Source organism: Amphiprion ocellaris, chromosome 1 (genome assembly GCF_022539595.1).
Source record: "Amphiprion ocellaris isolate individual 3 ecotype Okinawa chromosome 1, ASM2253959v1, whole genome shotgun sequence".
Taxonomy (NCBI): Eukaryota; Metazoa; Chordata; class Actinopteri; family Pomacentridae; genus Amphiprion; species Amphiprion ocellaris.
Genome location: NC_072766.1, coordinates 18,996,714 through 19,013,200, shown reverse-complemented (window position 1 = coordinate 19,013,200; position 16,487 = coordinate 18,996,714). Strand labels below are relative to the sequence as shown.

Here is a 16,487-nt window from a genome sequence, read left to right as displayed (position 1 = left end):
TATGACATGAGTAGTAGCAATATATACATTCATACATACTTCTACTATTACATTTCATAATATATTACCTCTTGCTATTATCTATGTATCAGCCTAGATGATGTATACATATGATAAATTCCTCTTGAACCATCAGCAGGTTACGCATTTGCTTTAGGGAGATACACAAATGCAGTGACGTGACAGAGTCTCCCAGCTTCTGCAGCGTTTCCACACCCTGTTGTGCTTTGATCTGCCTGTACACACCCCATCCAGAATATCCAGACCATGCTGAGGCAACTGTGTTTTCCAACCCCTCCACAGGGGCCTGCATGGCAGACAGTCATATACAAGGATCTGCAGCCCATACATGTCTATCAACACAGTGTGTGTGTGTTGGGTTTGCTGTAACTGATGGAATCTGCTCTGATATGCCATGCCAATTCCATGTGCGAGTCTGTTTAAAGGGTTAAAGGTCCCTCATTGTTTGTAAAAATCTTTTACATAATGTATTTTCTGAAATGTTTCTTGTATTTTGAGATTAAATTCTTTGTTTATTCCTGGTTGTTAAGTCAAGTCAATAAATCAACTCCCTGGCAAGAAAAGTGGAAAGTGCGGTAGTTAAAAAGGCACATGATGGATGGATGGAACAAAAAAAATAAAAAATGAAATAGCTGGCAGTAAGGCTAAAAGGCATGTGAAATATGAAGAGCATATGAGGTAACATGAGAGATAATTCTGATTGATATCTTTGAACTTGATTTAGGGATAACACACTCAGGAAGCTGTAACTCATAGTAGTACCAGTGCCAGTCAGCTCAAAGGCAAGTCAGAGAATTTGGAGTTTGTTTACCATGCAAGAAGGGCATGGAGGTGAAAAATAAAACATTCTTTTATCATCTTCTTCTCAACCCTGTGGGTTCATTTAATTTTTACTTAATAAAGATTTGTTTCAAGAAAAAGAAAACGCAGACCAGGTATCTATTCTCAGACTCCAGACTCAGAGTCCAATATTTGTATGAATCATGTTTAACAAAAAGCAGGACATATCCTCCAGGTTTACCATAAATAAATACACCTACTGATCACTTGTGTGTGAGCAACAGAGTGTGTGTACGTGTGTGTGTGCATGCTTGTGTAAAGATAAGAGGTCATAGCTCTTTAGCAGTTGGTGGGATCTGCCTATATAAGGCTGTTCTATTCCTACTGCGCTTCCTCTGGGGACCCAATGCAATTGTCAGCCACTGAACAATGCATGCCACAGAACTTGGTAGGCTTCACTAGTTCATATTATAAAAATGTACTTTTAACATTTTTAAAAATTTGCAGTGACAACAGAATGAGTGTTACACTTCGTGATGGTTTTTTTTTTAAAGTTTTCCTTGTACTAGAAGCCCTTAACTCCACAATTTTATAAAAGGAAAGTAATCCAGTGTGACTGCGAGAATGCACTACGCATATTAATGGACTTAAAACTAATGGCGTCATCCTCCTGACTGACAGGCTCATATGATTCTTTACAACAGTCTGGGCACAGACCTAAAAAGTTTGAGAAGGGCAGCCCACTACTGACCACACAAGTGGTTCCTCTCTTCTCTGAGTACATGCAATCCACTGGTAGCTGATTTGAAAAATCCCTTTGCCCCGTTTTTTAAATCCTCTCCTCCTATTTGGGAAACTACCAAATCTGTTTGACATTGTACGTGACATGAGATAACTTTTGGAATTCCTTTTTTCTAAAGGACTGTTCCTGTTTTCTTACTGATCTTTAAGACAGTGTTTTCTTCTTTTTGAGGTGGTATATTGTTTTTTGTTTATAAAATGGTCCAAAGGCAAGTTTTGGAAAGAGTGATGTGCTCTTGTGCCTATTTGCAGGCCAACTATAAATAGTCCAGGAGCCTACGCATGCTCATGTTTGATTGGAAATTGCTGTGCCTTAAGTCAGTGCTGTGGGGTATCTGTTAAAGGACGGAATGAAACTTCTGAATGGTGAGTTAACTGTATAAAATAGGCTGCTAAATGTTGTTTATGTAAAAACTGCATAGGACAGCATGTAAAAGAGGCACCGTATATGTTAACAGAGCATCTCTTGTTCACATGTTGGTGCTTTTAAGCTATACATGAACTCAGATTAGAATTTTTTGATGTTAAATCTCAGATTTATTCTGCTTTCTTCTCGTGAAACTGGTTTTCATATTTCACTCTTTTTTTTTTCTTTTAGCTTGTATTTTTCTCTGAAGAAAGCCATAAATCAACTAACAACAAAACTTCAAAACTTTTTCTCCTGGACAACTTTTTTTCTTGAGTATATCTTTATCTGAAGGAAAATGGATTCACGGAGGATGACAACTCGGTCCTCTTCCTCTTTTGGGAATGGAAGGTCCAGCAATGGCAATGATGTCAGTGGGAGCAGCCGGCCTGGTGGCTACAGCTACCTCTCCAGCGTGAGGCCAGAAAACAGGTACAGATTCCAGACTCACTCAGAGAGCTGTCCTACGTGTTGCAACCACTTCTACAGAGACCATGCCAACCAGCATTTGCACTATAATACAGCAATGATTTGAGATTTTCCCAACCTGGGATAAACTTATGTTGCGTGGTCTTTCTTTGTTTGTTGCCATGGTCACTGCAGTTTAAATAAACTGCTGATTAGGAACAGAATCTCAGTTATGCACCATGGGTCCCATTTCACATCAAGTATACACAACAGCTACTGCATGGAAAGATTAGTTTGTGGCACAAGGGGTGTTGTCCTTCAGATCTACCTCTTTATTCATACTGTATGTCGTTTAACAGGAACTGAAGGATGTTTGGGATGATAGTAGTTTTTCATTTCTTTAAGCCACAGAGCGGCCTGAGCTCTATTACCAGCAAGTTACCTATGCATTGCTGCTTTGACAATTTAAAAGAAGTATATATTCTTGTCAGCCTTTATTTCCTGTTAACAGAATACTGTCCATATGATTCACTCTCAAAATGTCCAGTATAATATCAAAGTGGAAAATGAGGATTCTGTGGATTATTTTGTAGCAAGATGTAAAAAATTTTTGTTTTTAGCTCAACTGGAAGCAATTTTAAGCAAAGACTGTTAAACAAACAAACAAAATATTCTGCAAATCAGCTAACAACATGTTACTTTGTAGCAATTAGAGATAAATTACTCATGTTTTTCTAGCTTTTTCTCTAAGCCATCTTAGCATTTAATGAACAAAACCGGAAGTGCTATGTGCATATACTATAAGCGACACATAATAATTGAAAAGTCTCGCTGTCTTTAGCAGGGTGTCTTGTTTTGTTTGCCTAATCATGAGTAATACTCACTGAAGCGTAGCAGGATCCTTTAACTGTGCACTGACCCAACACTGAAATGGATGTCAACACCAGACATGGATCAACTGCATGTAATATGTACAAGCACGATGATAATGCTCTTATAATTGGCACGTAAGCCTTCTTCGTTATTATTACACTGCATGTGTGTGACGTTTCTTACACATTTCCACATGCTATAATGGTTCGGCACTCTTGAACCACTACATTTTAAATTCTTGTAATTAATGTCATGTGGATGGCTGAAGCCGCTTGAAAGAACAGCAGCTATTCACAACAAACTGTTGCAGTGAAAGTTAACAAGAAACATTTAATTGTTTTTATTTGGTCTGTAAGAGAGGAATGTACTTTCTTCTTTATTTTACCTTCAGTTATACTTAAAACTTTAGTTCATGTACTTTTTACAAAACTATGGGTGATGTCACAGCCATTCCAAATGTGTTTTCCATGGATGCTACAGAAATGTTGAATGCTTTAATTGGACATTGTCACTGAGCTGCATTAACTTCTGTCATGATGTAAAGAATGTCATCCAGAATTTAATGTGGGCAAGATCTCAAGACAAACAACCCATTTTGTGTTTCTATTTCAGTTTTTATGTCCACCCCATTTGATAGTAATGAGTTTGAAAAATTGTAAATTGACATAATCATTAATTTGAATTACTATCTTGTGGTTATGAGCCTTGACCAACCAGTGAAGTTGCATCTATATCTGTCCAGACTTACATTCTGTATGTACTAAAAAAAAACATTAATTTAACAAGTTTGTAGCAAAAAATAGTGTCACAAATTCAGTTAAATTCCGACAAAATGTGAAATATGGTCACAGTCTCCTCATCTGCTCCCAAGCTGAGGTGCTGAATAATGGTCAGAAAAGTGTTTTTGCAGAGTATTATGACATCACAGGGAAGTTGACCTTTTGGATATAAAATGTCATCCCTTCATTAATTTATTCTGTTGGACATTTGTGCGAAATGTTGCCATAATTAGCATATGAATTCTTAGTTTATCCTTGAGTCTAGGTGAACGTTTGTGCTACATTTTTAGAAATTTCCCAATATACAGGAATGGAAGGGACATGATGTCACAGTGACCTTGACCGTTCACCACCAAAATGTAATCACTTCATTGTTGAGTCCAAGCAAATGTTTGCGCCAAATTTGAAGAAATTCCCTCAAGGCATTCAAGAGATATCCTGTTCACAAGAGTGGACGGATAAACTGACAACCTGAAAACATAATGCCTTTGACCACGGCGGCTGCTGATGTGGAGGCACAACATCAAAATATTTACTCCAGCCAACTCTCATGCTCTTAAGTCTGTAAACTGCCAAATAATCGAATTTGTAAGGAATGATCTAAACTAGTATAGAAACATCATGACTGACCAATTTCCTTTTATTGCACAGGAGCACGCTCTGCAGTGTGATGGCACAATTAACTGAAGAAACGCAGCCCTCCTTTGAAACTACCCTCAAGTCAAAAGCTGTGTCAGAAAATTGCAATGTCAAGTTCTCCTGTGTGGTTACAGGTAAACACTGCATCACAGATTACATCCTGTAGAAACATTTGACAGCACACTTGTGACCGAACTTAAATACATTGCAGATGCATATAATCATATGCTGTACTGTCTAAGCATAATGTATGTGTCATGCTTTTAGAAACTGAACAACAACAAAAACGGATATCAAATACTCTGCATTGACATTACTGAAACAATAATTCTTTCTAAATGCTGATTTTTAAAAATTAAAATATTACCCTATTGTCTTATTTTTTGTTTTTTCAGGATACCCTTCCCCTCAAGTTACATGGTATAAGGATGACATGCAGTTGGACAGATTCTGTGGACTGCCTAAATATGAAATATTCCGCAATGGACAAAATCATTCCCTGCACATTTACAAGTATGTATATTTTTGACACACTGTATTAGATATAGTTGAATTTGTTCCACCAAAATACTACCACAATCAATGCTGTAAAAGACTGTATAAACTTATTTCTAGAAAGAAACAGCATTTGGTAATACATTTCTTAATACATCTTCAAAATTCAGAAAGTGCCTTGACATATATTCCCAAAATATGTAAACCTACTAAATCAAAGCTTAGCCGACCAAATAGTTTTTTTTTTTTTTTTTTTTTTTTTTTTTATGGTTGATTATACTTTTGACAATAATCAATTGCTTGATATAACTGTATTCAATTTATAGTTGCACTGTGGAGGATGCAGCTATTTACCAGGCCTCAGCCATCAACACTAAGGGCATTGTGTCTTGCTCTGGGGTTCTGGAGGTGGGAGAAATGAACGAGTTCAAAATCCACCAGCGGTACTTTGGCAAGCTCAAACTGAAGGCCGAGAACAGACGCAAGGAAGCAGAAGGTAAAGAAAACCAGGAGCCACTACGAACCATCAGTCCAGAACGCACCCAGAGGAAACGCCGCTCGACAATGGAGGCTTTTCTCAGCACACCGAGCTCCACGGAGGACGAGAGCAATGAGGAAAACCATCACACTGTGGCTTTAGAAACTGAGTCCAGGTTACAGGAGGCCAGTGTGGATGAAGTTGAAGAAAACCCAGTCTCAGCCACTAATGGAGCAGTGTCAGCTTTAACTAATGGACAGGCCACCAGTGACAGTGGCAGTAAGGGAGGAACATACATTTATGATTCTGCCCAGAAGATTTTCACCGCACACCAACCAAAAACTCCTTTTATCAAGAAGAAGATTAAAATTTCCAACAGTGCAAAAGTTGCAAAAGCAGATAATCTGGGAGAAAGGGTGTCTGGGGAGAGAAGGACAAAAGATGAGACTTCACCCACTGTAGCTTCAGTCTGCACAGAGGCAGCAGAGTCTCAGGGCAATTCAGAAGAGGTTATGGAAGTAGAGAGCACTGTTAATCCATTCATTATGGAATTAGGGGTTAGAAATGTTCAAAAAGAACATCAGAAATCAGCAACAGAGGAATCAATGCTTGCTGACAGGCCTTCAAAAGATGTCAACATATGCACTGAGGTTACTGCGTCTTCACAGAATAAAACCTGTACTGCTCTTACATCTGCAAGTTCTACTGCATCAGGAGGTGAAGATAAAAGAGTTGCAAAACATGAAAAAGACGCTGGATGCAAAGATAAAGAGGGACATTTGAAGATTCAAAACCAATATCTTTACAGTTCCTCAACACAGCCACAGTTAAGTGTTGCATCAACGCTCCGAAGCATGTTAAAGGAGGACGTTCATACAACAGAAAGTGTTACAGCTATGGACGTTGATGTGAAGTCTAAAGCGTCCTCTGATGGATCTTTAATGCACAAACACAGTGAGTCAGTGGATTCACTGAGAGGCAGTCGGACTGCTTTGCCTCAAAGTCCATGTGAACCAGCTGCAGATCAGCTGTCTGACAAGGAAACGAGCCCCAGCCGGAAAAATGTGTCTCAGCCAGCCCTGCCAAGTGAGGTGAGTGAACCCTTTCGTATGAGCTCATGAGTGCTTTGTGCTGCCAACACAGTCCCATCAGTAACACAAGCATCCTGGGGATATTTATAGCTTTTACAAGCATGCCCCACTGGGTGACAAGAATTAAATGACGCACATGTTGACAGTCGCAACAGGTACGTATATTGATATAGTGCATTTAAAATTGGAAGTTCAAAGTTCTGAAAGTAGGCCTTTGCTGCATTTCATAAGATAGAGATTTGGAATAAGCAGACAACCTTTAAGTTAAAGTATGGCTTCAAGACTGTACAGAATAAATAATAAGGTATGATGTGTGATTTGGTAAGGGAGAGGTCCTGGTAGGCTGATTATGTAAAGTTCGGTTAAAGACAGGTTAGCTTTTTTAGATTGCTTCCTGGCTCATAGAGAGACATATCAATCTGGTTATCTAACTGGCCACTCAGAGAGTCAAAAAAGTGTCTTTCCCAAAATGTTTAACTATTCCTTTAAAATTTAAACTGAATAAATTGGGATTGTGATGAAGACCTGACTAACATAAAATCAAGAAATTCTTAAGTTGTTTTGAAGTAGGAGGGGGAAAAGGTCTCATAAACGGACACTTGACAACACCCTCAATTAGCATTCATACATTCTGCTACTATAAGATTGTCTGTCAGTCTTTCTACACTGCTTATGCAATCATTCTATCGTCAGCTGCATGGCTAAACACTGACGGCACTGAGCGCTGAGACAAAACACTGCATGGCTGGAGCACCACTTAAAATTATTTGCATTCCTTTCTGGTCAGCCTTACATGTAAAGTAGTGACCGTCTTTTGGAATAGGCTGCCTCATGTCAGACAGAGAAAAACAAGAATAGAAGCAAAATGCAATTTGTAAAGCTTTGATCGTGGAATGTATGTTTTCGAAAACAAAAAATGTAAAGCTAGCTTTTGAGTTGCTTCTTGAGGCACAAAAGAGGCCAAAACATGGCCCCTGGGCTATATTATGGCTTAACTCGTCCATGATGTAATGGCATGTGACACAAGGAGACTCTTGTGCTAATTTAGGGGTTTCAGCACGACCACTGACTTTATGGGGATTTGACGCTCATCGGGCTTGCTTGTGCTTGTCTTTTACTACATGATAAACTTAATAGCAAATAATTGTGGAATTCAGTAACATGGCAATGAGGTGCTATTGAGTGATACCATTCAAACAACACTTGCTAATGGGTGTGTTAGTTGGAGTCTCAGCCATTTTAGTTTATTTGCATCATTTGGATTTGAAATGAATGAACTGATAAGTGGGAAAAAGTAGATTTTCTTTCGATACATTAATAGACATGCAAATACTAACATGACAGGTATTCAAGCTTTTGAACCTTTTCAATTTTTTCCATGAGAATTTGTGTAACATCAGCAATAGAGCAGGTTCACATACTAACTATACCTTTTCTCTGGTTCATATATTTATATTCTGCTTCAATGTCTTTTCATTCCTTTATCTGTTTGTTGCTGGTTACGCTGTTGCTGTTTTTAAAATTGCATGTGTTTATCCATGTTCAGCATAGCCAGGGATAAGGGAATAAGTATTTACAGCATGGAAACCTTTGCTTGTATTATGTCCCAAGGTTACACAGGTCCATACAAAGATGAACAGGAATGATGCACCTGTCAGCCTTGAGCTACCACCCGACCGGCGTACAATCGGCTCACAACCGCCACAAAAGACTCCAATAAAAAGCCAGACCACGACAGATGGCATCCAGACCTCTTCTGTGCATAGTGGTCGTCAAGCAGCCAATGACAAAATGTCGCCGGACACATATGATCATTCCAGGGAATCAAATGAAAGTCATACGGCCCTTTTTACACACCTGCAGAAGTCACCACTCGAAAGCCCCGGTGGTGGTGGTGAGGACACCCAATGGTGTAACGTTTCATCCACCATCCTGCAAAGCCAAGTTGATACAGCTATAAAAACTGTTGAAGAGACAGAAACACAAGATGATGAGAAGGTAGAGGGTAATGAGGTAGGTAAGTTATTGGTACAGGCTGAAAATGTGGCCCCAAATGAGAAGGCAGCTGACATGGAGACTGAAACCGTTGCTCTACGTATGACTGAGCAAACAAAAACAGAAAAGACCAAAGATGTAGAGAAGAAAGACACTGGTTTAATTGTTGTGGATGGTTCTTATAAAGAAACTGAGAAGAAGGAACCCATGTCAAAAGTAAAGGAGAAAACCTGTTCAGAATCACAGAGTCTGAAGTCCGATAAATTTGAGACTGCTCTCCTACACCTAACAAAATCTCCAGAAAAGACAGATTCATTGGAACATATGTTAGGTTTCCAAGAAATTCCAAAACCTATAACAAAAGTCATATCTATTGCTGAACTTTTAAGATCACAAATAAAGGCTCTTGAATCCACACTAGCAAATTCAGGGTCAATTATACCAGCCCATGCTAATTTAATACAGGATCCTACTACAATAGCTACAGAAACATATCAGAAATTAAGGGATGGTGACAGAAAATGCAAACTGGAAGCAAAGAAGTCGGTGTCTGACGGGGAAACTGAGACGAGTATTGACAGTCCTCCTACAAATATAAAGGCAACACTTATGGAGGTTTATCATCAACTAAACAAAGCTGGTCAGGTACAAATTCAGTGCCAAGATGGAGCTTCACCACCTGTTCAGGCTTTGCAAGAACCTCTTGTGATCCCTCCTATCTCTGTCATAGACACTGGCACGACTACAGACATGATGGGACTTCATGGAAGTGTCAAAAAATATAATGAGGGTCAAATGGACATTGGTCAGGAAACTGAAGCATCAACCCCAGTTCCTCCAAAAGACCACTCTGTTGCTGTTCCCCCTTCTGGAGGTAAAAATGTAAAACACAGTTTTCCTCCTTTGACTTCTAAGGACGAACTGACAAGCAGACTTCAAACAGTTTCAAATCTATCTGGAACTGTCACTCAGGAATCTATGCCTCCTCTTACAGTGACACATATGAAGGCTGGTTTTCAAGATCTAAATGTTACAGCTTTGGAGCAAACCAAAGATGAACCTATACAAGACAAAGACATTGGTTTCACGCAAAAGTCAACTCCTGAAATTAAACTCAACAGCAAAACAGAAAGGGGGATTACAGAAATTAATTTGACAACACTTTCAGGTCAGTGCAAAATGGAAGAACCCAGTTCAACAACTCCTTTGCAGAGTGTACCAAAGTTTCCTCCCAACAGTTTATTTAGCGCTGGCCCACAGCAGAGTAATCTTCAGCTTATTCAGCAGGACAGCTCTATGATTGAGGAATGTTTAAGATCTGACTCCTTAACCACCCCAGCCCCTGAGCCTAGTCCATTGTTAAAGAAAAGAAACTGTGTTTCTCCCATCCCTTCTGCTACACCGCAAGAGCTAGCCTTGGGGGCACGCCGTAAAATCCCAACATCCAAGGTCAAACCTGAGGAGGGCACAGACGCCACATCACCAGTAGATAACCACACTCTGAAAAATGAGGTACCTACACAGAGCAGCAAGGTTTCCACAAGTCCGGTTACCCTCTCTGTGTCTCCAAGCCTATCTCGACGGTCAGCTCTACCTCAGCCTGCTGGTGAACAAACCTCACCTGTAGAAAGGCGTTCTCCTCTCTTGAGCAGAAGAAAGATGGCATCAGACACTCAAACACCAAGTCAGCTGCCCACTGAGGAAATCCTGCCTGAGGGGAAACCTGCAGAGAAGGACAAGTATAACCCATTCAAAGGTAAAAAATACAAAACTTTATCTCTTTAAATATTGCTTTAAGACTGCTGCTTTAATGGAAATGATAGCTATGCAAATTAAGTCTTTTCCTACTTTGGCACACCCTCTGGTGGTTGTATCCAAAAAAAAAAGAAAAACTGTATGGCAGACAGAAAAATCTGGGTCTATTGATAAAGAGAGACACAGAGAAGTTTTAGGTTTTTGATATTTGTAAAGCCAGTGGTGTATATTTTGTATTAACATATCCAAAAGCAAAATAGCACCCTGGAAGAATGTAAAATGTAGAATGATACAGTTGGTAACAGTGTACTGGTAGTTGGTAAAGCATGCAGATATTTCGTATAATTAACTGTTTAGCCTGCACCAGCTGGGTCACAAACCCATTGTAGCCAAATTCTCAAAGCTCATTCAATCTACTGTAAATTCAGACGAAACTGAGTTTGGCGTATCTTCACAAGCATGTCATGTGCTGTGTCCCAGTCAAACAGTAAACAGTGGAAAAACACATCTAAATACATTTAAAATGCCTGCATTCATACTAAAATCACTGTGGCGTTAATTGACTCTCTCATCCCAATCTAGCATTGCAGTATGTGGAGTATGAATTCAGATTTACATTTGGCCATTAAGTTTGGCTCTAAAGTTGACATTTTCCCGCTCTTTTTAAACTCCTTTTCTATCAGTAAAAAATGCAAAGTACTAATTAATAAACTAATAAGTGTACCAAGTCATGTGTTGTCATCATTTGAGTATTGTAATATCTAATATTATTAGTTATAAACTGACATTGACATGCAGCTATATTTGCTATATACTGGCTGCATCATATAGCAAAGCAACCATTGCTGTATAGTTTATATATAGCAAACATATAAAACCGGATCCGTCAAGGTTACTTTCTGTTGTCTGTAATGGTTGTGTTTCTCTCCAGCTCCTCAAGTTATCCGTAAGATCAGGGGTGAGACTTTTGCAGATGCCTCAGGTCACTTGAAACTGTGGTGCCAGTTCTTCAATGTTCTGAGTGACTCTACTGTCAGATGGTACAAAAATGAGGAGGAGATTATCGAAGTTAAACGAAAGTAAGTTCTCAAAGTACAAGTACATATATAGCATGAGATTTTTAGAGATGTATAAAGTTCTTTTAAATGATGCTTGTTTTCTTAAACTTAATACATTATTTGTTATTTGTGTGTCCTCCAGTTCAGGGGATGAAACTCAGGTCAATCTTGCCATTGTTCAGGCTTCAAGCAAAGACTCTGGTGTTTACAAATGTTCAATTACAAATGAATATGGAACAGACTACACAGACATCCTACTTAGTGCAGAGAGTATGTACTATTTTAAAGAAAATATGACATAAAAGAAACATAATAATAGTCATTGTGCTCATGTTGCTTGGCTTATCGTGATTATTTTCGTCTTCTGTTTTGCAGTTATGGCTGGAATGTCTCTACGTGAAGACCTTGGCGGTAAGATTAGGTTTTACATGTTTAGATCACTGCTGTTGTTCCTGTGCTTTTCTCACTGCTCTTCTCATGTTCTTGTGTATGTAGTTGGAGAGGAAATTGAAATGACACCACTGATATTCAACAAGGGTGTCGCAGATTCTGGTGCCTGGGGCAACAAACTCTTTGGCCGTATAATGATGAAGGAATCTCAGATTGGAGATGGTTGTTCTCATAAAGTCTGGCGGGCAAAAGTCATTTACGGTCTGGAGCCTGTGTTTGAGTCTGGTCATACATGTATCATCAAAGTACGTAACCCCATCACCTATGGAGGCAAAGAGGAGAGCTGTCTAGTAGACAGGAACCTGGATGTCATGAAGCAGGTAAGTAAGAAATGTTTAATTTTGTGAGTTATCCATGCCCTCTTACGTTTAAATATGTTGCTCCATAAACCAGGAATTTCAGCATTTAAGTGAAATGGGTGTTGATGTTGCCACCCTCAGAGGATTACTGCAGCACTAATCAAATTAAGACTGCATGAATATTGTGGTGGAGGTTGAGCTGATCTTTGTTGGCTATTCTCCAATGCTCTGCATACAGGAGTGTAAAATTCAAAACTTGGCTCGGGAATACTGCAAAATCTTCTCAGCAGAGGCAAGAGTTATAGAGAACTTTGGGCCCTCTCTTGAGTGAGTACAGTCAGTTTACTGCCATCATTTTGAATATTATGTACAAAACATGGACTATTAAGCATCTCTGAAAGTCATTTACATTATGTTTTACAGGGTTATTCCAGTCTACTTGATGTACCGGCCAGCAAACACTGTCCCCTATGCCACAGTGGAGACTGATCTGACAGGAGTGTTTCAGAAATATTCTATCCTGGATCATACAGGCAGAATAGAAATGAGAGCTGGCTCTGAGGTGGAGCAGAAGTGTTGTGCCCTGCAGCACTGGATCTTTCAGTGGACTAATGGCAATCTACTACTCACTCGGCTAGAAGGTAGGCCGATGCTTGAGTTGAACAGAGCAATTTTAAGTTAATGTTTTCCCTATTGTCAATTCTATAATTAAGAAAATGATGGTGGTGTAGGAGACGTCACCTTCTCTATTCACATATTACTCATCCCACAAAACAAAACTGACATTTACCAAGTATGTGTTTAAATTAGTTGCGTATTAAAGAAGCGGTGAGCATATAAAGCTCAAAATTGGTTGACAGATTACAAAATTTACCATATTTAGCAAGGTATAACACTGTACAACACACAGAGCATGAATTTTGAGCTCAAACTAGTCCATCGCAACATTTCTATTTAAAGGGAGGCATGAGTAGTTAAAAAAAACTTTCAGGTTCATTATGATCTATTTTTTATGTGATGATATAATTTTGTGTTCTGAGAACGTGTATAATTTGTCACATTTTTTATGCAGTTTTAGAGTTAATGTGGTAGTAATTTACAGTGCATGGCTTTCACATTTGAATATATTACCTGAACAACAGAAAGATAACGTAATTGCATGGTGCTGTTTTGCAGGTGTTGACACTAAGATCACCAATGTTGGAATTTCAGTCAAATCCACTGGGTCAGTACATCTGCGTTGTGTTGTTTCTGTAAATTACACTGCGGAAATCTCATTTTACAGGTAATTTGCATTTACACTGATCATCACTGTGACATTTAATTTGGCTCTGTGTTGTGTGCTTCTGCAGGCATCAAGGTTTATCTGTTGAAGGGAATCCCAAAGTTTTTGAGCAGTTTGTCTCGCAGCACAAGTGTAACTACTTCTGTGGTTTGCTCGGCCTGAGGTCGCTAAAGGTCATGGATTCCTTAATGATGCCAGCGAAGCCAAAAGGCTCCAGGAGCCCTTTGCTTCAGCGCAAGATTGCTGCTGGCTCCTCCAGCCCTCAGACTGGCAGGAAAGCTGGCAGTAGCCCCAGGATGCCCAGGAAGGCTGAGCAAGATAGCAGGAATACCCCCACGAAACCAAAAACTGCTGACGCTCCCAAAATGGATAAGATGGCATAAATGGAATATCGCTTACTTGTACTTGAGAGGTCGTGCATATTTACAGAAATCTCAGGAGGAGACGGAGGAAACACAGAAGACTACTGGCTCCTAAGTATAAAACCTTACAGAGGAAAGAGTTTTATACTTAATACTACTTAATAATGTAATTTTAACAGCCAGCATTCCTTGCCATGATGCCATGATGACTTCATATGCTGAGGTCTCGTGTTCTATTGTATCCTGCATTCATGTTCAATTCCTAGAACTGAGGCTGTTGTGTAACAAGAAGTAGTGTTCTTCCTGGTCAGTCTGATACAGTGGGTCACAGATTGTGGATCATCACATCAGTGTATCTGTACTAAATGAATGTAATACATTTTGGACTGAAGTATTGTCAGCTGTTTGCAACATTTTTAACACTACTCTTTTGTAGTTTTCTATGTCAATTCAAGGAGAAACACAACCTAGATATAGTGTAAGTCCTATGGTCATACAGCACATGTTTAGCTTTGGGAGTAATTCACCAGTTTTATCTTTCAGGAATGAATAAAGCCAAATGTAGCTTCACACGACACTGTTGTACAGTGGCTGATGGTGCTGTGGTTTTGTATTTTAACCTGACCTGTTTACTTGCTGTTCTACTTTGCACTGCATTTTTAGAAACTGCACCTTGGAATGCAACTGGCTGTACAATAAAACATTAGAAAATATCTCAAATGTGTGGAGACGCTGTCAAAGTGCATGACATATGCTTTAAATAGAAATTTGCACATTATGAAGTGGGCTGAGTAATAAAACCCATCCCACTCAGTCTCTTTGACATCAGCATATACTCATTATCATATATATCATCTGGAGAGATAAGTAGGGCAGTATTTACCACAGTGACTCCTCTTATCTGAGGGAAAACTGTCACATTTCTGTTTTTATGAAAAGCAGTTGTTATTTACAACATATATCACTTACCTGCTTTCCATATTTGACCACATTTTTAAGACAATTTAAAAACTTTCAACCAATATATCTTTTTTTTCTCCTTAAGTATAACACATAAAGCTGATTTACTTTACTGGAGTATGCTCTATCTGTCTTGCCCCATTCGAGTGGAGCATAAATGTGTAAGACATCTTGGAAAAGACAGAAAAGAAAAATACAATCAGTAGCAAAACAGAAAGCACAGATATATCTGAAAGGAGTCTGTGCTGAGATAGCAGCACTAATGCAATGGCAAGAGGTGATTTTTTTTTTTTAGTGCTATTAACTAGTGTAAAAGAAGAGACTCTTCGATTTCGCCATAGCGTGATTAATAACACCACCACTGAGGGGCAAATCAGTTTCCTTCACAGATATGAGAGACTGAAGTGTTGCGCACAACCAGTGTGTGTTTACAGGGTGAAAGGCTAACTACATCACCTTAATCATATGTGATTCCCAGTCACTAATGACTCATCGCTTATGTAAGCAGTGGCTGCACACACAAGCGTGAACAGTGCTGGAAAGCTAAATCTACATGAAAAAAAGCTCACCTATATTAGTGTCATTTGGGATGTTGTCCAGGAGCACGAGAAGAGCAACTAAGGACAGAGACTGCAGACTTTGGTGTGAAGTGAACACATCTACTGTAAACTTTTCTTTAACGGTAAATAGAACAACACTAACTGACATCCGGCCCATGAGTCTTATTAGTTAATATATTTCTAGCGTTCATCCACGTGACACTGAATCCAGTCTTCTTCATTACTTTATTCATTAGACATGATTCAAATGTGACTGAGGTGTGGTAACAACATGAAGAAGATTGGACAGATCATGAAGCACAACACTCCTGCCACCTACTGTTAGTTCAAACACTGTGCCATTGATGACAAGTAAAATGCATCTTCACTTGTACGATTAAATGATGCCTCTTTTTAAATTTTCACATTGAAGTGAATGTGAATGTTGATGTGAGACAGTGGCTGTAATGACAGAAAAAAATGCAGAGTAATTAAAATATCTGAAATCAATGTTGTTTTAGAAATGAATTAAAACGATCTCAAATCTTGCAGTGTTCACTTAGTAAGATCTCCTACTTTATTGCATTTTTCTGTTTGAGAAATCACTTTTTTTTAACAGGAGCAACATCTGAAGATGAGGCATACCTTCTTCCATCTGTTTTTTACAAAGACACGAAAGAAAAAATTAGGAGTGAAGTGGGGGAAATTACAGACAAAAGATGCAATGGCACAGCTCTTCATGCTGCACTGAGTAGCTCTGATGAAATGCAATAAGGAGCACTGGATCACTCAGAATGATCCCAGCATTAATACTCGTGATAAGACACAGCAAATGAGAGAATTGTTAGTCCCCAACTGCAGAAATATTGCGTGTACGCTTAAGCTAAAGTAATTCCCATTTCATTTAATAAGACATAATGTTGAGTTAATGTGAAGATTTTGCACTCAGCTGCTAGTTCTACAGCATATTAAACAGATTTGCAGCGTTCAGTCTCACATTCTGACTCAGGATG

At 39.0% G+C, this 16,487-nt stretch overlaps 1 protein-coding gene across 1 annotated transcript; it reads left to right on the top strand.

Moving 5' to 3' along the window:
• Positions 1 to 1,572: 1,572 nt before the first annotated feature.
• On the top strand, positions 1,573 to 14,688 carry alpk3b (alpha-kinase 3b). Its single transcript, XM_035942620.2, has 14 exons — positions 1,573 to 1,968; positions 2,201 to 2,440; positions 4,720 to 4,841; positions 5,103 to 5,220; positions 5,529 to 6,771; positions 8,383 to 10,522; positions 11,453 to 11,600; positions 11,722 to 11,849; positions 11,955 to 11,990; positions 12,075 to 12,349; positions 12,567 to 12,655; positions 12,752 to 12,969; positions 13,505 to 13,553; positions 13,681 to 14,688. The coding sequence occupies exons 2-14, from the start codon at positions 2,307 to 2,309 to the stop codon at positions 13,994 to 13,996; spliced, it is 5,016 nt and encodes a 1,671-aa protein (XP_035798513.2). The 5' UTR covers positions 1,573 to 1,968; positions 2,201 to 2,306; the 3' UTR covers positions 13,997 to 14,688.
• The last annotated feature ends 1,799 nt before the right edge of the window (positions 14,689 to 16,487 follow it).